General features: G+C 43.5%; 1 protein-coding gene across 1 annotated transcript in view; it reads left to right on the top strand.

Annotated features, from left to right (window-relative positions):
• Window positions 1–25,470, top strand: part of unc13ba (unc-13 homolog Ba (C. elegans)) — a 516,655-nt gene that overhangs the window by 442,402 nt on the left and 48,783 nt on the right. The window contains exons 31-32 of the mRNA XM_084308024.1: window positions 18,046–18,134; window positions 18,414–18,551. Of these exons, the coding sequence (XP_084164150.1) occupies window positions 18,046–18,134; window positions 18,414–18,551 (227 nt within the window). The remainder of the gene's footprint in view (window positions 1–18,045; window positions 18,135–18,413; window positions 18,552–25,470) is intronic.

The following is a 25,470-nucleotide window of genomic DNA, read 5'->3' on the forward strand; positions in this document are numbered from 1 at the left end:
GTGTGTGTGTGTGTGTGTGTAGAGGTGAGAGACGACTACCTTCAGTGAACAAAAAAAGATAAATCAATTCCATGTTTGCATTTCTTCTGCGTTGAGCTGTGTGCCCGGCAGCTGTTGTACCGATGTGTTGACATTAACCGGACACTGGATTATCGCACACCGGCTCCCAATGTGCGGTGATCTACGAGTGCTGTATTCTAGTATGCAAGTCCACATTCGTTTTAAGTATAATAGCACCTTCGACCAGTGGCGTCGCGTGGCTAAAATAACAGGGGAAGCCAAAAAAAAATTATAAAAAAAAAAATTATTCAATATTTTTATTAATAATTTTTTTTTTTTTTTTTTTTTTTTGTCAAGCAGTCACCATGTACACTACAGTATGGCTCGGCGGCCAGTCAAACGTTATTTTTATTTATTTAACAGATTGCAGAATGGGTACAATACAGTACGGCTCAATACACATTTACGATGAATTGAAAATGGGGGACCCTGATGTAAACAAGACGAAAGTCTTTCTCTGGTCTGCATCCCCTTAACAATTGTATGTATTGAGCTGTACTGTACTGTACCCATTCCGCAATCTGTTAATAAAGTTTTCATTCATTCATTCATTCACACACAATTGTATAAGGGGATGCAGACCAGAGAAAGACGTTTGTCTTGTTTACATCAGGGTCATTAATACTGCTGGAGCATTGGTTCATTTTTGGTCCGATTTTTCCTTGCGCGATTTTGCGCGCCGCGTGGGAGCAAATTCGAGACACATATTCGGTTGCAAAAAGGTGTCCCACGGTCTCCTCTATGGCCGTGAATATTTTCACGCGGATCGGAATCACGGCGCGCCCGTGGGACACTTTTCCGTTTCGGCGAGTTTATTCCACGCTTTCTGTTTTCCTTTTCTAAGCATTTTAGGGGCTACATGTGAATCAGTAAAAGTTGCGGGACGCCCAGATGTTTCCACGATAGAAAGCTCGCGTGGATCCCATAATAGGCTCACTTAATACAGCGTTTTTAAAATCACGCGACATTTTCAGGGTCGCGAGCCGACCTTTTCCCCTCGTTTTCGATGATGGAAGTGATTTAGGAAAAGCTTCGGCACGCCGAGAGGTCCCCGTGGATTTAATCTCGCGAGGATCGGGGCAATATTCGGCCCGTGGGAACAGTTACGGGTTAATACAATGTTCAGAGTGCAGAGGGGAAAATATGGCACCTGCCCCGCCTCCAGGTGGAATATTATGCTGAACGTCTTCCTCCCAGCTCCGTTTTAAACTTTTAGGGTGTGGCAAAGTGGCAGTCAGCTCGAATCTGATTGGCTAGGATCGGATTTGGAGTTTGGACTCACTCTATAATGCTGGAAGGCTGGAGAAAGAGACCTACCCACTGCTTCTCTCCTCTGCAGTAGTGAGCACAGTCTGACAGTGTGTTAGAGGGAGTGAGAAGGAGAAGAGGGAGACATTAAAAAAAAAAAAAAAAAAAAACACAGATGCACAGATGAAAATGAATGTAAACTATATTAAAAAAAAATTATATTTTAATTTTTTTTTTTTTTTTTTTTTTTATATTTCATATTTCATAATTTGATATGAAATTTATAGGGAGGCATGGCTTCCGTTGGCTTCCACAAGGATTCGCCACTGCCTTCGACCTTTCTATGGTATGAATAGGTATGAATTAGGCTTTTTGAGAGGTTTCTGAAATGTGGCAAGTAGGTGTAGTTACAAATACAGAGGAACGCCTGGTACAAGACTGTGGCAGGGGGATTTCAGAGGCTGGTTGCTGTAAATCCTTGGCGCAGAGCTCCAGATGAGCTGATATTAGGCTTTACCGTGATTATTTTGATTCCTTGTCTTTTGCAGGTTAAGATAAGATAAGATATTCCTTCATTGATCCCCTTGTTTCTCACTTAATATGTGGATCTTGTCATGAACGTAGTAATAGCTGACATAAAATGTGTGTTTGAGTCATAGAGTGAACACTATGCAATCCCATTCCTCATGGCCCAATTAGAGCTGGGTGCGGTTCCTGACTCATCCAGGATAAAGATTCAAATCTTTGTACTGAATCAGGAATCGCGAGTCCAAGGTCTCCATTAACCCGGATCCTATGAGTCCTCTGTCTGACTGGCTGGCTGCTGCAGTGCTGCCTGCTAGTAGTACACACGAAGCGGAAAGACCACGGACTCGGATGATTCGTTCATTAGCGGACTCAATGGAAACACCACAAACTCTCCGTGCCTTTCATGAATAAATAAAGGTTGAATGAATTCCGTTCACTAACTTCACTGACTGCTAGTAATGCATATTTTATTGTAAGCAAAACAACAACAAACTATAGTTATATTTTATTATACTTGTTAGACAACAGACTATAGGTTTAGGCTTATAACCTAATAATGCGTTTGTGGATTCTTACCACGGGGGGGGGGACTCAGTGACTCAAGTGAACCGGATCACTTTAGTGAGTGACGCAGACTAACCTGAGTCCATAAAATGAACCAGATTTACCACCACTAGGCTCAATGACATGTGAGACAGATGATCTTCTTCTATAACATGTTTAGAACGATTGACTGTTCATACTGCCACTAGAGGCTCAGATTTATTCTGTAAAGAGGTTACAGATTGAGGATACCTTTCTCTAGTGGCAGTAATCCTGATAATTCAGTGGTCCAAGAGTTTTCTGAATTTGCCTCCAATGGCCCGGTAGCAGTGGGAACACACTGTATTGTGTAGATAGGGAGTTCTCACGCTACGTATCTCTAATATTTGAGCTAACCTCTAATGTTTTGGTTAACCTCTAATGTTTGAGTTAACTTCGAAGTGTGACTGTGTCTCTCTACAGCTCACTGCTGAGGAGGAGAGGGTAGGTCTCTGGCTTCTATTTCTCCCCCTACTCCATTACTTCATCTTGTCTTTTGGATCCTGCCTCCAACCCCCCACAGCCCCCTCAAGCCTCAAAGCAATTCTCAACTACCGCCGTCCTTTCATTAAAAAAAAAGGCTGCAAACTCTTTCCAAATATCAAGCTCTTTTCCCCAGTAGTGTAACCCTGCCCTGTCTTATGGTCTACTACTTGATCTGCTTTACCTATAAGACATTAGAGCTTACCATACCTGATCCCATCCACACAGCGTCTTGTGATCCACCCCAGTACTCACCCTGTAGCGTTGCCCCTTAAAAACGCAGACTGTGGTGTTCCTCTCTCCACCTGTTCCTCTCCGCGTGTTCCTGTCCTGAAATCTCCCCATTCGAAGAATCTCTTTTTCGTACATATGCAGATGTATGTGTTGATGTAACACTGTGCTCTGTGGTCTGGCTTCTCCCACCAAGCTTGAGAACGAAGAGGAGCCGGAGGAGTTTGATGAAGAGGTGGGTCCACCCATCCCCCAGATGTCTGTCCCTGTCACATGACAGATTGAATGAAGTTACCTCCCCATGCTTTTCATGAGGGAGGTAATATAGAAATGTGGTGGCATATTATTCTTCATTGTAAATAAGAAGTTGATGATGTGGCCAGCTGGACATGTAGACTGATAATAACTATTGATACCTCTTAACATGCATTTTTAGGACGATTTGCCCACCGGCACTTTGGCGACCACTAGTGGCTCGAGTGTGCATATTTTGTAATACATTATATATATCGAATTGAAGGCTTATTTGTTGCCTGTCGATAGACCTTTCACGTGACAAAATCCGTTCAGCAGTTCTCGAGTTACATGCCGGTATTTGAGGCTTTTGCAAAGTACACGGTATTGCACAAAATACCACTCCCGACTCATGGGGCTCTAGTTCCGTCAATCATTTGGTGATCTCGAAAATGATTGTGGAGGGTTGTAGCGAATGAGTGCGGCTTTCCACTGATACCCATGGGGATGTATGAATCAGGGATTTAGGTGAAAAACAGGAAGGGAAAACAGCAGAATGAATTGAAGTCTATGAGAAAACGGAGTTTTTCATTGTACACAGTTTACCAAAATCACTCCTAATCACTCATTTCTGAATGGATCTTTATGAAATTTGGACATGTACTACATAAGGCTATGGATCCCGGGAGTATTTTAAGCCATACCACCTTCTGGAGAAATACTACCTCTGGACTACTAACTACTACAGACAAACTTGAGTATCAAGTTTTTCTACAACTCAAGTTCAGACCTATGTTACTCTATTTCATTAGCACTAAAAGTGATCTTTCTTTATTGTACAAACTTCAGAATGTTATCTTTCAAAAGAAACCAGGCTCATGCATGTGCTATAAGTATAAAGTATAGTATTTTGGTTTGCAAAGAAAGTATGCAGTCCTCAAAAACGAAAACTAAAATGGCCACTTTTGGGGGTGCAGGTTAAGAGGTATTAATAAGCAGTTGATGTGGTCAGCTGCACATGTAGACTGGTAATACATATTTATATTAATAAGCAGTTGATGATGTGGTCAGCTGCACATGGTAATGGCCTGGTAATGAATATTGATATGAGTGTATAGGTAGGTGTCCTCACAAATACTGAACGGCACAATACTTGTGTTTGATTCCAAGTATGGTTAATGTGGTTATTCCTTTATACCATATTGTCTTCCTTTTTTTATACCTTGTGTTATTTCTCTTTGTTCCGTCCTTCCTAGGCCATCAGTGAGCATGACGGTGGAGATGATATGGTGGGTAGGCTCCATGAGATTGAGCCTAACATCAAGCTAGCCCTTAGACTCTGTAGAGAAGAACATCAAACTAGCCCTTAGGCTCTGTAGAGAATAACGTCAAGCTAGCCCTTAGACTCTGTAGAGAATAACATCAAGCTAGTCCTTAGGCTCTGTAGAGAATAACGTCAAGCTAGCCCTTAGACTCTGTAGAGAGAATAACGTCAAGCTAGCCCTTAGACTCTGTAGAGAATAACGTCAAGCTAGCTCTTAGACTCTGTAGAGAGAATAACGTCAAGCTAGCCCTTAGACTCTGTAGAGAATAACGTTAAGCTAGCCCTTAGACTCTGTAGAGAATAACATCAAACTAGCCTTAGGCTCTGTAGAGAATAATGTCAAGCTAGCTCTTAGGCTCTGTTGAGAATAACGTCTAATTCTATCTGTCAGTCAAAAACAAATAAACATACACAAACAAATCCCTTCTCCATCTGTTGATACACCTTTTCTGCTTTTTCAAATAATTGTTTCTTGGGGGCTGTTCCTTGTGGCCATCAGTCTGAAGACTCCAAGGTGAGATGGGTTGTGACAAATCTAGCCATCTGGGTTTGCTTTTTTAGTTGTCTATGCAGGTCTCTTGAGAAACTTTGGAGTACATTAAGTGTGGAATTTTGGCACCACACTGGGATTTGTTTGAAAGTCTGTGTTCTCCGTTAGTATTAGTCATATTATCAGCCTGTAGTCAAAAGCATAACACAGTTACAGTTTCTACATAATACAGTCTACAGTTTCTTAAGGTTGACGTCTGCAAAGTGAGGAGTTTTAAAATGGGAAGTGTGTAGAGTGTAAAATGGGATATGTGTGTATACTGGAAACCCTGCTGTAATGATGTAGGCCTATACTGGAAACCCTGCTGTAATGATGTAGGCCTATACTGGAAACCCTGCTGTAATGATGTAGGCCTATAATGGGAACCCTGCTGTAATGATGTAGGCCTATACTGGGAACCCTGCTGTATTGATGTAGGCCTATACTGGGAACCCTGCTGTATTGATGTAGGCCTATACTGGGAACCCTGCTGTATTGATGTAGGCCTATACTGGGAACCCTGCTGTATTGATGTAGGCCTATACTGGGAACCCTGCTGTATTGATGTAGGCCTATACTGAGAACCCTGCTGTATTGATGTAGGCCTATACTGAGAACCCTGCTGTATTGATGTAGGCCTATACTGGGAACCCTGCTGTATTGATGTAGGCCTATACTGAGAACCCTGCTGTATTGATGTAGGCCTTATACTGGGAACCCTGTTGAATTATAACATTGTATACTGGATAATTTTACTGTCATAATGCCTGAGGCCTTTTTCATCTCTTATTATTTATTGATGTCTTTTGTGTGTTCAGATTTCTCATAATTGATTTACCTAATTCTCATTCTGTCCGCCCCCAGTCCGGCTGCTCGGACTCGGAAGACGAGGTGAGGGGAATTATGGGAGAAAGAAATGGCATGAGCCTCGGGTGGGGGTTGTAGATGCTCGGGAGGCCATCTTAAAATAATGTTACAATATAGTATTTCCAAAATCTGGAACATTTCAATCAATTATTTGAGAACATGAAATAATTTAATGTAAACCTTGTAGTGCCACGTTGATATGCATTGAAGGCACAGTCATACGTACATACTCACAAATTAGATGTATTTCACTATAATGCTAAATGCAGCTTGCTGTATATAATATTTCAAAGTATATTATGTTGTGCCTGATATGCACTGCCATGGTGTCCCCAAAGTATAGGTCTCTGTTATCAACAGAAAGGGTCCATGTGACATCCATGTGACATCACAAATGACAGTGTTATCTCTCATGTTTCTACCTTTGCTCATGTTCACAAATCTCGACTGACCTTCTCAAGATCATTGGAATAACCGATTATTAGAATGATTTAGAGTCGCCTGTTTAGACGACCACCATTTGAAGCCCTCAGAGCACTTGTCAGAATCCCAACTCCTGCTGCCTGATCGTAGCTTGTTTCCTGTTAGTGGACGCTACCAAGTCGCCTATAAAGCCGCCGTCACTGAGCGCTAGCAAAACCCCTAAGAGATTTACTGACAATCTGAAACAGCCTGCCTCCTCTTGTGAGAGATTTAATTGACTAGCAGGGTGTCGCCAGATGATTTAATTTGAGAGTGCATCAAAATGTTGTACTTAGCTACCCTGTGGGGACTCTCAAAATGACGTAATTTATCACTTGGCAGGAGGGCGCCTCAGACATTTGAGAGATATGAGTGTGAATATATAGTGTAGGAGGTTAACCTTTCTGTTTGGATTTTGAAAGAGTAGTTTGTTTACTAAGTATGTACGTGTGCATGCATGTATACAATTATACATGTGTGCCTATGTAAATGGCGTAGGGTTTGTCAAGCACACACGTGTGAAGATCAGTGCAATCTCCACAAAGACCACTAGCCTGTCAGATTCACTCCAATTCCATTAGTTGCCCCAGTTTTCTTTTTCCAACTGATTCTGTTCACGCCTGTGAAACCCATGGAATCACAGATGTCACGTTCCAAATGGACTGCATTTATAGTGCTTTACAACGTATGTCTCAAATGTACCCACCAACGAGCGGAGGCAACCCACGCAAGGTGCCAACCTGCTCATCGGGAGCAGTTAGGGGTCAAGTGTCTTACTAAAGGATACTACAACATGCTGCCAATTTGGTCTTATAGAATCCTGCATCATCAACCTTGCGTCTTTTAATTTAGTCTTATAGACACACACACATCATCCCTGCATCTTTTAATTTAGTGTTATAGACACGCATCATCCCTGCATATTTTAATTTGGTTTTATAGACACACACACATCATCCCTGCATCTTTTAATTTGGTCTTATAGACACACACACACATCATCCCTGCATCTTTTAATTTGGTCTTATAGACACACACACATGTCATCTCTTCATCTTTTTTATTTGGTCTTATAGACACACACATGTCATCTCTTCATCTTTTAATTTGGTCTTATAGACACACACATCATCCCTGCGTCTTTTAATTTGGTCTGGTCAATGTCTGAGAAGGCCATGTCTCTTTACAGGGCACACGTTATTACTGAAGTTTCTGCTTTTTATTTATTTATTCATTGTTATTATTTCATGTGTTGACTCAACACAGTATAGAGTATTATCCTCTCCCCCACAGACTGACAACAAGGAGAAAGAGAATAAGGTTGGTTGGTCAGGCACAGTGAGGGCTATTAGACATGTGTTGTTGTGCGTTGTCGGGCCTTACAAATAAATTTGATTTGATTTGATTTATGTAGTAGAGGTAGAAAGAAGTATGTAGTCAGGACTGTGTGCGTGTGTGTGTTGTGGTGTGTATACATCTTTACATGTATAGGCTACTGTATGTTCTGTGTATCTTTTTGTTGTATGTGTTGTGTTTTTGTGTTGAATATGATGCCTCCCTTATGACCATGAACGTATCGGTAGAATAGATTATTAAGCTATGACCCATTCTTTTTCATTCAGTTTTATTACCGAGTAGACATTTCGGGATTTTGTGTAAAGGCAGCGATACACATGACAACCTTTTGGGCAAATGTGATTACCATCCCAAGGAAATGATTCAGCGTCATCAAATAGGAACACCTCATAGACTGGCAAGGTCAGTCAGTAACTCACTCAGTTAGACTCCTTGCCCCTAGTGACAGCTCACAGGCATGGCATTTTGTTTTACCCATTTAGACCTAAAACGCCTAAAAATACATTATATAGCCTGCATATACACACAATAATCCATGTAGGAATGCTTTGCATCTATGACACTATGGGCTGTTAATAAAAAATGTAATCAATCAATCACCGCGCAGGTAATTGATTGATTGGAAATTGTATTAACGGATTGCAGAATGGGTACAATACAGTACGGCTCAATACACACAATTGTTAAGGGGATGCAGACCAGAGAAAGACTTTCGTCTTGTTTACATCAGGGTCCCCCATTTTCAATTAATAATGAATTGTAAGTAAGGGTGCAATTAGCACCGTGCAATCCATTCTTTGTGGATCCCGCCCTATGTGTGCTTTTAGTTTTTTCGCCCCGTGTCTCAATTTGTTGCCTTTGTTGCTGTCTACTTTGTCCAAAACATTGCCTAATTGTACTGGTATCACCACCCAGTGATACACAGAGTAACATTTTTGGGCAATTCTGATTTTACCCTGTTGATTCTGAATTTGCCAAGTGTATCCCAGCCGTAAACCTGCAATATAAAATTTTAACTGGCTCTATGAATCAGCTATTAGAACAGTTTTACAGTTGTTTTGGGAGGTTGTATTTGGGAGGTTGTATTTCACTTGTGTTTCAATGAGGTAGAAGTTCTGGTAGGTACAGGTTCTGGTTGCTTCCAGGTGTAGGTACAGGTTCTGGTTTAGGTTGTGTGTGAAGTCCTGAATGTGGTTTTGCACCCTTTGACCTCCAGGATGACTCGTCAGCATATGATGACAGTGGGGAGAAGAAGGTGTGGTTATGTTACGTTAGCGCAGTATTGAACCCCAACATGTCCATGACTAACATCTGCCTCCTCTCTCTCCTATAAGCAAGTCTCTGCTCTTGATTGTGTGTGTGTGTGTGTGTGTGTGTGTGTGTGTGTGTGTGTGTGTGTGTGTGTGTGTGTGTGTGTGTGTGTGTGTGTGTGTGTGTGTGTGTGTGTGTGTGTGTGTGTGTGTGTGTGTGTGTGTGTGTGTGTGTGTGTGTGTGTGTGTGTGTGTGTGTGCGCGTGCGTGTTTAAATATTTTTTTTAACTTCAGCCAACCCCTAACCATCTTCATATTCTCATCCTTCATTTGTTATGTTTCTGTTGTCTTTCCTCCTCTATTTTGTGTTTGCATTCACTAAAAGCTTGACAAGGAACAGGTGGGCTATTCAGGGGGACTTGATGATGAGGGCATAAATGCTTGTGTTATTTTTATCTTGTTTGTTGTTTATTAATATGTCATGTCATTAATTTCTTTTTTTCAACATCCTCCTAGTCTGCGTCCAAGAAGGAAAAGGTGTGTGTGTGTGTGTGTGTGTGTGTGTGTGTGTGTGTGTGTGTGTGTGTGTGTGTGTGTGTGTGTGTGTGTGTGTGTGTGTGTGTGTGTGTGTGTGTGTGTGTGTGTGTGTGTGTGTGTGTGTGTGTGTGTGTGTGTGTGTGTGTGTGTGTGTGTGTGTGTGTGTGTGTGTGTGTGTGTGTGTGTGTTAATAATTTAAGGGAATTATGAGTGTGTGACATGAGTGAAACTTTTGATATCAGTTTACAAATTCTAGAGGTTTGTCTGACTGCATCATGTGTGTGTGTGTCATAGTCTACTACAGTGTACAGATTATATTCTTCAGTATCAAAACGTAACTCATTCCATGGTTATCCTTGTAGGCTGAAAAGACAGACAAAGAGAAGCAGGTGGGTTTATCAATCCTGCTCCTCCGCCTCCTCCTTTTGCTCCTCCTCCTCCTCCTCCTCCTCCTCCTCCTCCTCCTCCCTCACGTCTCCTCAAGGTCCCCAACTTGTATGATTCTATTCTATTGTCTCTGGTTGGTAGTAGTAGTAGTCAGACTAGTGGCTTTTTTACCGCTAGGATTCTAGAATAATTGTTTTCTTTCTGTGTATTGGGGGGAGTATTGTATGTGTATATTATTGTGTGTTGTGTGTATGGGGGGAGTATTGTATGTGTAGTATATGTATATTATTGTATTTTGTGTGTATGGGAAGTATTGTATGTGTAGTATATGTATATTATTGTGTGTTGTGTGTATGGGGGGAGTATTGTATGTGTAGTATATGTATATTATTGTATTTTGTGTGTATGGGAAGTATTGTATGTGTAGTATATGTATAGTATTGTGTTTTGTGTGTATGGGAAGTATTGTATGTGTAGTATATGTATAGTATTGTGTTTTGTGTGTATGCAGGGAATATTGTATGTGTATTATGTATATAGTATTGTGTGTATGTGGGGAGTATTGTATGTGTATAGTATTGTGTTTTGTGTATACCTGAAGTATTGTATGTGTATAGTGTTGTCTTTTGTGTGTACTGGGAGTATTGTATATGTATTATGTATAATATTGTGTTTCTTGTGTCCTGTGGAGTATTGTATGTGTATAGTATTGTGTTATGTGTGTACTGAGAGTATAGTATGTGTCTAGTATTGTGTTTTGTGTGTACTGGGAGTATAGTACAGTATGTGTCTAGTATTGTGTTTTGTGTGTACTGGGAGTATAGTACAGTATGTGTCCAGTATTGTGTTTTGTGTGTACTGGGAGTATAGTACAGTATGTGTCTAGTATTGTGTTTTGTCTATACTGGGAGTATAGTATGTGTATAGTATTGTGTTGTGTCTATACTGTGAATATAGTATTGTTGTTTGTCTATACTGGGAGTATAGTATGTGTCTAGTATTGTGTTTAGTCTATACTGGGAGTATAGTATATATATACTATAGTATTGTGTTCTGTGTGTACTGGGAGTATAGTATGTGTATAGTATTGTGTTTTGTCTATACTGGGAGTATAGTGTGTATAGTATTGTGTTTTGTGTGTACTGGGAAGACACTCTTCAAACCATGTGTCTTTTTGTTTTCTTAAAAGGAGGACACCAAGAGCAAACAGGTGGGTGGTTGAAACCCCAGATGAAACATCTTCAAAAACAACAAACAACAACAAAAACAATCACAAAGCAGTCATATAGAACGGACTAGGTCTTGCGATATGGTCAAAATATGATATCACCATAGTTTTTCTTATTTCTGACAGTATAACAATATAATTATGACCGTATTTGTAGTGCAAATTACAGCGTGACTTGACATCCTTTTGATGTCTTTTTTTGGAATACAACTGTCATGATGTTTCAGAAAGATATTTTTTAATCCAATTTATACCCCCAAACTCCTTTGTAATACAGAGTTTAGAGTAACAAAAAAATAAATACATGTCTCATTTTATAAATGCATACCTTTGTATGGATCCATGACAGTATACTTTAATATTTGATATACCTCCCAGCTCTACAATATATTAGCAAACACTACAACCAATCCAACAGGAAGTCAACTGTAGCCCAGGCTGTTCCCTAGCAACACTGTTCCACTGTAAACGAATGGCTGTGTGCTATATCTTGCCAGGGACTTCCTGGAAGAAGAGATCTTGTATCTCAATGGGACCTTCTTGGATAAATAATTAGAGCTGCTATCAATGTACTGTACAGTAGAGCTGCTATCAATGTACTGTACATTAGAGCTGTCATCAATGTACTGTACATTAGAGCTGTCATCAATGTATTGTACAGTAGAGCTGCTATCAATGTACTGTACATTAGAGCTACTATCAATGTATTGTACATTAGAGCTGTTATCAAGTACATTAGAGCTGTCATCAATGTTCTCTACATTCAAGCTACTATCAATATATTGTGCATTAGAGCTGTTATCAATGTATTGTACATTAGAGCTGTTATCAATGTATTGTACATTAGAGCTGTTATCAAGTACATTAGAGCTGCTATCAATGTACTGTACATTAGAGCTGCTATCAATGTACTGTACATTAGAGCTGCCATCAATGTACTGTACATTAGAGCTGCCATCAATGTACTGTACATTAGAGCTGCCATCAATGTACTGTACATTAGAGCTGCTATCAATGTACTGTACATTAGAGCTGCCATCAATGTACTGTACATTAGAGCTGCCATCAATGTACTGTACATTAGAGCTGCTATCAATGTACTGTACATTTTGTTTTATTTGAATTTGTTTTGTCACAGTTTATGAACAAAAATGGATTTTACTGCATTATTCAATGTCCAGAAAATACAACAAAATATATGATAATGTGATAAAACAATGCTTTTCTTTTCTCCGTTTTGGTAATTCTGTTCTCCAGTCAAAGGAGGAAGTAAACAAGGTTTGTTTAGCCAATCACCAACCACCAGCTCTCTTATTGCCTAATCCTTTCCCAACATCCCAGTGCTAATGTAGAGGACTAGAAGCTAGATAGCAATCACTCTCCTGCTGTTTCAAATCCACTGGCCAACTTGCACATCCCCCAAAGACAAAGGGGACCATGAAATGTGAGCTCTTATAACAAACGATGTCTACGTTCTGGTTCAGTAGAAGATAAACCTCGTTTAAATGTTAACATTTCACGGCTCCACATCTATCAGCCCCAGATGTACATCCAGGTGACATCACATATGTGAGAGTTCTCTCTGATCTCTAGCCGTAGGGGAGAGTAGTGCATGTTGACAGATAGTGACTGAACTGTCCTGGGGACACATGCTGTGAACTGCTATTTACATGGTCCCATCTGTCTATACCTGCTGCGTGCCTTGACATGCAACTCTATTGCTCTGAGATCTAGCATTTGTGTCTTTGTCCTTAGTTATTATTAGCCTATGTTGTGGCTGTACACCCCCCCCCCCCCCCCCCTCCTATATACTGTATCATATATCCTCCTATATATCATATACAGTATATCCTATGATATATCCTATATCCTCCTATATATCATATCCTTCTATATATTATTCTCCTATAATATCCTATATATCCTCCTATATATCATCCTATATATCCTAGATATCCTCTTATATATCTCACTAGTTTTTGTTTTCATTGTCTAGATTGAGGCCTCGGCTGACACAAAGAAGGTAGGTTGTAGTAGAGAGATCACTGAGTTAAAGACACCCAGGAGTACAGGGCGCATACATGATGCAGACAGGCTATAACACCAGTACGCTAGTTGGCAGATGCTTGCTAAGCACGGACATAGTGTAAACATTTTGTGGCACACAGGAATGCCTATGCGGTCCGCTACTGCATCATTTTAGTCCGTGCAGACTCTGTCCGGAGTGCTGTGTGTGTGTGTGTGTGTCTGTGTGTGTGTGTGTGTGTGTGTGTGTATATATATCATATATATATCAATATATATCAACAAAAGTGTAAAGATTTGACGTTGTGGGCGGCTACGTGGTGCAGTGGGCAAGGCGCTCACCACGAATACTGGAGCCCAGCGCTCCACATTGCTTTCAGTTTAGCTGGTCGTCCGTACTAATACACATTGGCAGTATTAGGGGGTGGGAAACTGATGGGTGGGGATCGGGCGTTGTGGACAGCGACTCCTACAGGTTGGTTGGTGCGCCTGCGCAGTTGAATCGGGAAGCAATGGGGGCGGCGCCCCTCCAAAGCGCAGACCCCTGACGCTGAAAGATCGCGCCGCGCAGGTGAAAAGATGCGACTGCTGTTACCTGGAGTATCGGAGGGGACTCGTGCTATGTATGACTTAGTCCATATTGCAGCCGGCTTGTGGGAGGCAAGAAACAGCGTTCGAGACAGGGGAGGGTTGAATTGGATGATACAAAATTGGGATGGGAGAAAAATAGAAAATGGGAGAAAAAGTGGATAAAAAAAAAAATATTGACGTTGTGGTTGAACCGGAGAGATTAATTATGTGCATGGTTTAAGTTTAAGCTTATTTGGATCCCCATTAGCTGTTACACATGGCAACAGCTACTCTTCCTGGGGTCCACACAAAACAATAAATACAAACAAACAACATAATTAAAAATAAAACCAACAATAACAAACATATGAAACAATATACATAACATAATCAAACATAATTCACCCCCCCCCCCCCACACACCCATCCAACCCAACCCACCTCATCACATTAGCATTATACCAAAATATTACAAAATTACTAGTAAAATAATAAAATGTTATATATCAAGCATTGTGCCTGTACCCAAAAGTAACCTTTTTACTTTCTTTTTAAAGCTTTCTTTGCTTGTTGCTTGAGTAATTTCATATGGCAACCTATTCCACTGTGAGATGGTCCTATACATAGCAGTTATTTTCATTGCATTTGATCTCGGTAGAGGAATTGAAACATGACCCCTGGTAACTTGTATTGTCCTGTGCTCATGTCTGGCTTTGGAAATGGTTATTCTTGAGTACAGGCAGTTTGGTTGTTTAGACAGTTATATTCCTGAATAATGTTAGTAGGCTGCGTGTCGATCTGTCCTCTACTTTCAACCACGCAAGATCCCTATGCATTTGGTCTACACCTGTTCTCATAGAACACCCGAGTGCAAGACGAGCTGCTCTATTCTGCACAATCTGAAGTTTAAGATCTCTTTTTGCTGCACTTTACCAGATTGCTGGGCAGTAGTCAAGGTGTGATAACACCAAGGTTTGGAATATCCTGTAATAGGGTAAGTGGCGTTAATAAAGAGGAGTATCTTCTTATCATAGATATGTCTTTCCCCATTTTACTAGTCACCTTGTCAATGTGATTTTGCCACGTTAGCTGTTCATCAAGTAGGACTCCTAGAAGTTTAGCCTCAATAACCTGTTCTATACAGTTGCCTTTGATGGATAATCTTAATTGGTTCTGATGTCTCAATACATGGTTTGAGCCAAAAATTATACATTTAGTCTTTCCTACATTCAGAATCAATTTGTTTTTTGTTACCCATTCCAGAATTAAGTCCAGATCCTTTTCCAATTGCACATTTAGCTCATCCATTTTGTTTGATGACATATGCACTGTAGAATCATCGGCAAACATAGCTACACAAGTGGCATATCATTAGTAAAAATAGAGTAGAGCAACGGACCTAAACAACTTCCCTGTGGGACCCCACACTCTACTGTCTTTACAGTAGAAAAACTACTATTAAAGTAGACAGTTTGTGTTCTGTTTGATAAATAGCTCCTCATCCAGTCAAGAGTCAAATTATTAAAACCATAAGCAGCAAGTTTCATTAAGAGCACATTGTGATTTATTAGGTCAAATGCAGCGCTAAAATCAATAATAATTTTCCTATCTATATCACTCATCCACTGATCGGTCATCTGCATTAAAGCAGTACTTGTGGAGTGATATTTTTTGTACGCAGGCTGAAATTCCACGTTGAGTTTGTTAGTAGAATTTTTTTTTGAAACCTGGTCAAACACAATTCTTTCCATGAGTTTGCTGGAAGCACTGGAAGGGTTAGGGTTAAGCACTGGAAGAATGCTGATAGGACGGCTATTAGCACTGAAAACATGTCCTTCTTGTTTTTGGGTAGTGGAATAACTTTGGCAGCTTTCTATGCCAATGGACATACACCATTCAGTAAGCTTAGATTGAAAATATGGCATATGGTTAGTGCAATAGAGCCAGAAACCATACCCAATAGTTTCCCATCTAGGTTATCTAATCCTGATGGTTTTTCGCCATTTACACTACTAAGAAGTGTGTCTACTTTATTCACCTGCACAGTTTGAAAGTCAAACTCACAATCTTTATTTCTCATGAGTTGGTCATTAATCAATTGTTTTGAAAGATTGTTATCTGATGATGTTTAGTTTAGTAATAGAGGTTTAGTAATGAAGGCACTGCCCATTAGCTAATTTAATGTTTTCCACAGTTTTTTTCCATCATGTTTAATTTAATTGATCCTATTTTGATAAAACATACTTTTCTTTTTCCTATTTATTTTTGTTACTTGGTTTCTCAGTGAACGATATGACTTCCACTCCTTTGCATTACCTGATTTAATTGACACCGTTTTCATTTCATCCCTCTGGGCCATCAAGGCTTTGAGTTCATCGTCAATCCAAGCTGCTTTTCTTTTCCTTACTGTGAATTTCCAAATGGGAGCATGTTTATCAGCCACTTCTAAAAACATATTTGTAAAAGGTTCAAGTGCTTCATCAACATCATGAATTGTACAGACATTATTCAATTGCAACTTATTCATGTCCCTAATAAAATCATTCTCACAAAAACAAACAAGACCTTTGGACAACAACTTTAGGTCCAGTTTTTGGTACTTTGGCTTTCCTGACAGCTGCCACCAAATTGTGGTCACTGAAACCAATTGGAACTGATACAGCCTTGAAGCACATTTCTTTAGCATTAGTAAAAATGTCCTGCGCAGTTTGTAAACACCCGAGTAGGTACAGTCATCATCTGAGATAAATTACACACCTTTGCATTATCACTCATCAGTTTTCTCTTCAATGAACATTTTGCCGAGAGCCAGTCTATATTCAAATCCCCAAGAAAATACTGAGGTCTGTAACCTTATAAAATAAAAAGGTCTGTAACCTTCTGCAACATGTAACATAATCCTCTAAGTACTGAATGGTCAAACTTCATGGTTGATACAAATGTATTGTTAAAGCATTGCCAACCAAATACTAATTCAGATTCAGGAGTTTGGTAGAGGACTTGATTTATCTGGCCAGGAGACAAAAACGAAGACCCCACAATTCTGTGAGCTTGCTTCTGGGGCTTGTGGGGGAGAGGCGAACAGGTGAAGCAAAGGATAGAGTGCGAGGGGAGAGGAAGGGAAGGATAAGGGATGGGAGGGGTGAACAGAGACCTCAGAGGAAAACGTCCACAACGTCGTATCACTAAGTCACAGTGGAACGGTAATATAAATGTTAAATGGCTGCATTTATATAGCTATTTTATGCAAATCGCTTTACAATTTGTTCCTCACATTTGACCCATTCACTCACACATTCGCACACCGACGGCGGAGGCAACCATACAAGGTGCCAACCTGCTCATCAGGAGCAATTATGAGTTAAGTGTCTTGTCTTGCCCGGGAGGAGCGGGAATCGAACCGGGAACCTCCGGATTACCAGACGACTGCTCCTACCTCCCGACCCACTGTCATGCGTTTCCAGTGTTTTGCCTCTACCACTGCACAGAAAGTAGGCGTTTTTCTTTTTAGAGTGGTTACCAATGGTTACAGGCATGTTGGAAGAATGAGAACTACACACAACATTCCATGCAAGGCCGATAGCTTTTAGTTTTTCTTATTGATTATTCTTTCACTCATCTCTCAGTGGAGTGTCTCTCCTTTCCCGCTCTCCCCGGCTCTTCCCCGGCCCACACAAAGGTTCTCATTTCAAATGCAAAGCGTTCAGAATGCCAAATGTCACTCGATGGCAGCACGCCCGGCACCTTTCATACCACCATCCAATCCGGTGACACGCGGGTTCACACACACACACACACACACACACACACACACACACACAGCCCATGACCGCACACTTTCTGCAAAGATCCTAGTCTGGCCCGGCGTGACTCAAAGACACCTGTGTACTTCAGCTCAATGTCCTGCATAATAATTGTGAATCTGTCTGTGATTCTGCTTCGATTGTCAAAATTCAGAAATGGATTTTCTTCTTTCAGTTTTTAATTTGGTTACATTACAGTATTATGGTGCCTTGATTTAAACACAGAAGTGTAGAAGCAGATACTGTAGTTTGAAATAACACTTCATTGTCTTTCTCCTCCTGTGTGTGTGTGTGTGTGTGTGTGTGTGTGTGTGTGTGTGTGTGTGTGTGTGTGTGTGTAGTTGGACTCAGAGGCAGGTGAAATTCTCATCGATCTACAAATGAAGCTCAACACGTTTCTAGACAACTTCAGTGCCATGTTTGGCAAGAGGTACATACAGACATCTGCATGCTAACATTGGGGGACATTGCATTGACTGCATTCATTCCCTAACCCTAACCCCCTTAACCTTCACCAATACATGTCCAACCCTAACCCTAACCATAAACCTGTAAATCAGCATTTCCCAATTGAGGATGGTGTGTTTTCATCCCACGTTGGAAAAGCTGTCCTCAATCAATTGGTTTGTAGCGTCCCCCCAATTGTATGGTTAAATGGAGAACACACACCTGGACACTAACCGACTCCTACCTCTGCTCTTGCCCCCAGTTTCCAGGCCCGTATTAACGGCTGCATGCGACAGATGGCTGAGATTCTCTACCAGATGAAAGGCCCCCCCAACCGCAACACAGCAGAGGCTGACGCCAACACCGTACTACGTCCTCTCATGGAGTTCCTGGACGGAAAGTGAGTAGGAGCTGAACAAACTCCCCGGGTGCCACACTGCTATTCCTTACCAACAGAGCTCTAATAATTATTAAAGCTTTATTATTATTAAAGGACAGTGGAAGTTCGCCCTCATATAGGTGTGCTATGTAAACTCAAAATTGGATGATGCAATCAGAAATTATGCTGTAAACTGACACACAGGGGTAGGAGAAGCGGAATCAGATTAAGGTTAAAAAGATCTGCTTACCGTCCAGCGATCCCATCCATCTTTCTGGCAAATGCACGTTCGCTAGATGGTAAGATGGACGATTTACGGGTGAGGGTCCGATTCCAGCGAGAGGTGAGGGACTGCAACATCATGTGCTTCACGGAGACTTGGTTGAAACCAGCGACTCCGGACCACAGCGTCTCTCCCTCGGACTCCTTCACCGTCTTCCGAGCGGACCATACAGAAGCCTCCGGTAAGAGCATCGGCGGGGGTGTCTGTCTCCTTACCAACAACGGCTGGGTTAGCCCAAAGGAGATCAAGATACTCTCCCATTCATGCTCGCCGCACCTGGAACATCTGGCCATTCAATGTCGCCCGTTCCACCTTCCCAGAGAGTTTACCGTGATCATCATGACTGCGGTGTACATCCCTCCCCAAACGAACACCGCCAGGGCTCTGGCAGAGCTACAGGGACATCTCAACATCCACCAGATAAAACATCTGGACGCAGCCATGATAATAGCCGGCGATTTCAATCAGGCGAATCTGAAGAAAGTGATGCCATCCTTTTTTCAGCACATCGCCTGCTCCACCAGAGGAGGAAATACGCTGGATCATTGCTACACCCCGTTCAGAGCCGGCTACAAGGCAGTTCCGGCTCCTCCATTAGCGGGAGCTACAAGCACATCTGATCATGACTCCATTTTCCTGATCCCTGCTTACAGACAGAGATCACGTGACGCCGTTGTGTCATGTGAGGTAAAGAGATGGTCCGACCAATCAGAGGCCACGCTTCAGGACGCTCTCGAGGACGTAGACTGGAGAATGTTCGAGGGAAGCGCCAGTGACGTCAGCGAGTTTGCAGATACTGTTGTTAGCTTCATAGCAACCTTAGCTGATAGTATCGTCCCCACAAAGAAGGCGAGGGTGTTCCCGAACAAGAAACCGTGGGTGGACAGGTACTATCAGAGCAGCTCTGAAAACTCGCACGACTGCCTACAACCTGGGCAGAGAGACAGGAAATATGGAAGAGTACAAGACAACAGTCTACACTCTGCGCAAGGCTGTTAAACTTGCCAAAAGGACGTATGCTGACAAAATGGAGGCACAAATGGCACAGAATGACACAAGAGGCTTATGGCGGGGACTGAGGACGATAACTGACTACAAAGTCAGCGCCCCCTCAATGGGGAGCGACGATGCCTCTCTCGCGGACCAGCTCAACTCCTTTTACGCTCGGTTTGATGCAAACAGTGGCGCCGCTAGCTCAACGGCTAGTGACCCGGCTGTTGTGGAGGGGGCGGGGGGGGGGGGGGCATCCGCGGGGGGCGGGGACGCTCTCTCATTGACGGTACACAGTGTGAGAAGAGCATTTATGCAGGTGAACACCAGAAAGGCTGCTGGCCCAGATGGAATAACAGGACGCATACTTAAGTCCTGTGCTAACCAGCTAGCCCCGGTGTTCACCACCATATTTATTCGATCCCTGGCGGAGTCAGTGGTCCCTGCCTGCTTCAAGATGTCTACCATTATCCCGGTACCAAAGAAACCCTCCACAACATGTCTCAATGACTACAGACCGGTGGCACTCACCTCTGTGGCCATGAAATGTTTTGAGAGGCTGGTCAAGGATCACATTCGTGCCTCCCTCCCCAGTGATATGGACCCTATGCAATTTGCATACAGGCCAAACAGGTCCACTGATGATGCGGTCTCCCAAGTACTGCACAGCACTCTCTCCCACCTTGACCGTCAGAAGGGGGGCTATGTGAGACTGTTGTTCATTGACTACAGCTCAGCGTTCAACACCATAGTCCCCACCAGACTGGTGGACAAGCTGATCGAGCTGGGTCTGAGCTCCGCCCTGAGCGCCTGGGTACTGGACTTTCTGAGTGAAAGACCCCAGGCGGTCAGGGTGGGGGGTCAGACCTCCAACACCATCACCCTGAGCATCGGGTCCCCCCAGGGCTGTGTTCTGAGCCCCCTGCTGTACTCACTATACACACATGACTGTGTGGCCAAGTTCAGCTCCAACTCCATAGTGAAGTTTGCGGACAACACAGTGGTGGTGGGGCTGATCTCGGACAACAACGAGAAGGCCTACCGGGAGAAGGTTGAGGTACTGGAACGCTGGTGCCAGGACAACAGCCTGCTCCTGAACATTGGTAAAACCAAGGAGCTGATCGTGGATTTTAGGAGGAGACAGCAGGAGACACACACACCACTGAGGATAAACGGGGCTACCGTGTACAGGGTGAGCAGCTTCAAGTAGCTGGGGGTCCACATCTCAGAGGATCTGACATGGTCAACACACATAGACTCAGTCGTAAAGAAGGCGAAGCAGCGCCTCTACCACCTGAGACAGTTAAAGAAGTTCAGAGTATCTGGGAAGATACTCCAGTCCTTCTACTCCGGAGCTGTAGAGAGCATCTTGACTGGAAACATCACTGCCTGGTATGGAAACAGCACGGCACAAGACAAGAAGGCCCTACAGAGAGTGGTGCGCTCAGCCGAGCGTACCACGGGTATTGCACTACCAACCCTGCAGGTCCTATACAACAAGAGGTGCAAATCCAGAGCCTGCAGAATAATGAAAGACCCTCACCACCCCAATAACAGCCTGTTCAAGCTGCTGCGGTCAGGCAGACGCCTGCGAACCCCAGCTACTAGGACAGAGAGGCTTAGGCTCAGCTTCTTCCCCCAGGCCATCAGAGCCTTGAACACTGAACTCTCCACACACAAGCACACATGAGCACACACACAACACACACACTGTACACGCTCACACACTAGCAGCCACTTTAACATGAGCACACACACACTCATGCTGCACACGCTCACACTTATGGACACTTTACAAAAGGAAAGGTCACTTTAAGAATAGTATAGTATAACTTGAGATTGTATAATATAGCATTGTATAGCAGTGTACATAAAGACCCAGTGCCTCATCCGTAGCTAACAGCGTATTGCACTATCACAGGACCTAGCATGTCCTACCATGCTCTGTAAATAACTCATGTACATATACCGATATGCCCTACTTTGTTTACTTGTATTATTGCACAATGTCGTTCTATTGGATTCTTATTATATATTACTATTGTATTATGCACATCGTTGCGGGCAAGACCCCCCGCATTTCATTGTATACTTGTATGCCGTGACAAATAAAACTCTTGACTTGACTTGACTTGACAATGAATCAATGAACTGGAATTGTGTATTTTCTGGAAAGTGAGGCCACGGCTGTCGACACTACATGGCTTTACACAGCGCTACACTACATGGCTTTATGCAGCGCTACACTACATGGCTTTACGCAGCGCTACACTACATGGCTTTACGCAGCGCTACACTACATGGCTTTACGCAGCGCTACACTACATGGCTTTACGCAGCGCTACACTACATGGCTTTACGCAGCGCTACACTACATGGCTTTACGCAGCGCTACACTACATGGCTTTACGCAGCGCTACACTACATGGCTTTATGCAGCGCTACACTACATGGCTTTATGCAGTGCTACACTACATGGCTTTACACAGCGCTACACTACATGGCTTTACGCAGCGCTACACTACATGGCTTTACGCAGCGCTACACTACATGGCTTTATGCAGCGCTACACTACATGGCTTTACGCAGCGCTACACTACATGGCTTTATGCAGCGCTACACTACATGGCTTTATGCAGCGCTACACTACATGGCTTTACGCAGCGCTACACTACATGGCTTTATGCAGCGCTACACTACATGGCTTTATGCAGCGCTACACTACATGGCTTTATGCAGCGCTACACTACATTGCTTTATGCAGCGCTACACTACATGGCTTTACGCAGCGCTACACTACATGGCTTTACGCAGCGCTACACTACATGGCTTTACGCAGCGCTACACTACATGGCTTTACGCAGCGCTACACTACATGGCTTTACGCAGCGCTACACTACATGGCTTTACGCTGCGCTACACTACATGGCTTTACGCAGCGCTACACTACATGGCTTTACGCAGCGCTACACTACATGGCTTTACGCAGCGCTACACTACATGGCTTTACGCAGCGCTACACTACATGGCTTTATGCAGCGCTACACTACATGGCTTTACGCAGCGCTACACTACATGGCTTTACGCAGCGCTACACTACATGGCTTTATGCAGCGCTACACTACATGGCTTTACGCAGTGCAGCGCTACACTACATGGCTTTATGCAGCGCTACACTACATGGCTTTACGCAGCGCTACACTACATGGCTTTACGCAGCGCTACACTACATGGCTTTACGCAGCGCTACACTACATGGCTTTACGCAGCGCTACACTACATGGCTTTACGCAGCGCTACACTACATGGCTTTACGCAGCGCTACACTACATGGCTTTATGCAGCGCTACACTACATGGCTTTACGCAGCGCTACACTACATGGCTTTACGCAGCGCTACACTACATAGCTTTACGCAGCGCTACACTACATGGCTTTACGCAGCGCTACACTACATGGCTTTATGCAGCGCTACACTACATGGCTTTACGCAGCGCTACACTACATGGCTTTACGCAGCGCTACACTACATGGCTTTACACAGCGCTACACTACATGGCTTTACGCAGCGCTACACTACATGGCTTTACGCAGCGCTACACTACATGGCTTTACACAGTGCAGCGCTACACTACATGGCTTTACACAGTGCAGCGCTACACTACATGGCTTTACGCAGCGCTACACTACATGGCTTTACGCAGCGCTACACTACATGGCTTTACGCAGCGCTACACTACATGGCTTTACGCAGTGCAGCGCTACACTACATGGCTTTACGCAGCGCTACACTACATGGCTTTACGCAGCGCTACACTACATGGCTTTATGCAGCGCTACACTACATGGCTTTACGCAGCGCTACACTACATGGCTTTATGCAGCGCTACACTACATGGCTTTACGCAGCGCTACACTACATGGCTTTACGCAGCGCTACACTACATGGCTTTACGCAGCGCTACACTACATGGCTTTACGCAGCGCTACACTACATGGCTTTACGCAGCGCTACACTACATGGCTTTACGCAGCGCTACACTACATGGCTTTACGCAGCGCTACACTACATGGCTTTATGCAGCGCTACACTACATGGGTTTACGCAGCGCTACACTACATGGCTTTATGCAGCGCTACACTACATGGCTTTACGCAGCGCTACACTACATGGCTTTACGCAGCGCTACACTACATAGCTTTACGCAGCGCTACACTACATGGCTTTATGCAGCGCTACACTACATGGCTTTACGCAGCGCTACACTACATGGCTTTACGCAGCGCTACACTACATGGCTTTACGCAGCGCTACACTACATGGGTTTACACAGTGCAGCGCTACACTACATGGGTTTACGCAGCACTACACTACATGGCTTTACACAGCGCTACACTACATGGCTTTATGCAGCGCTACACTACATGGCTTTACACAGTGCAGCGCTACACTACATGGCTTTACGCAGCGCTACACTACATGGCTTTACGCAGCGCTACACTACATGGCTTTACGCAGCGCTACACTACATGGCTTTACGCAGTGCTACACTACATGGCTTTATGCAGCGCTACACTACATGGCTTTACGCAGCGCTACACTACATGGCTTTACACAGCGCTACACTACATGGCTTTACGCAGCGCTACACTACATGGCTTTACGCAGCGCTACACTACATGGCTTTACGCAGCGCTACACTACATGGCTTTACGCAGCGCTACACTACATGGGTTTACACAGTGCAGCACTACACTACATGGCTTTACACAGCGCTACACTACATGGCTTTACACAGCGCTACACTACATGGCTTTACACAGCGCTACACTACATGGCTTTACACAGCGCTACACTACATGGCTTTACGCAGCGCTACACTACATGGCTTTATGCAGCGCTACACTACATGGCTTTACACAGCGCTACACTACATGGGTTTACACAGTGCAGCGCTACACTACATGGCTTTATGCAGCGCTACACTACATGGCTTTACGCAGCGCTACACTACATGGCTTTACGCAGCGCTACACTACATGGCTTTACGCAGCGCTACACTACATGGCTTTATGCAGCGCTACACTACATGGCTTTATGCAGCGCTACACTACATGGGTTTACACAGTGCAGCGCTACACTACATGGCTTTACGCAGCGCTACACTACATGGCTTTATGCAGCGCTACACTACATGGCTTTACGCAGCGCTACACTACATGGGTTTACACAGTGCAGCGCTACACTACATGGCTTTATGCAGCGCTACACTACATGGCTTTACGCAGCGCTACACTACATGGCTTTACGCAGCGCTACACTACATGGCTTTATGCAGCGCTACACTACATGGCTTTATGCAGCGCTACACTACATGGCTTTACGCAGCGCTACACTACATGGCTTTATGCAGCGCTACACTACATGGCTTTACGCAGCGCTACACTACATGGCTTTACGCAGCGCTACACTACATGGGTTTACACAGTGCAGCGCTACACTACATGGCTTTACGCAGCGCTACACTACATGGCTTTACACAGCGCTACACTACATGGCTTTACGCAGCGCTACACTACATGGCTTTACACAGTGCAGCGCTACACTACATGGCTTTACGCAGCGCTACACTACATGGCTTTACGCAGCGCTACACTACATGGCTT

Source organism: Notolepis coatsorum (genome assembly GCF_963971535.1).
Source record: "Notolepis coatsorum genome assembly, chromosome: 2".
NCBI lineage: Eukaryota > Metazoa > Chordata > Actinopteri > Aulopiformes > Paralepididae > Notolepis > Notolepis coatsorum.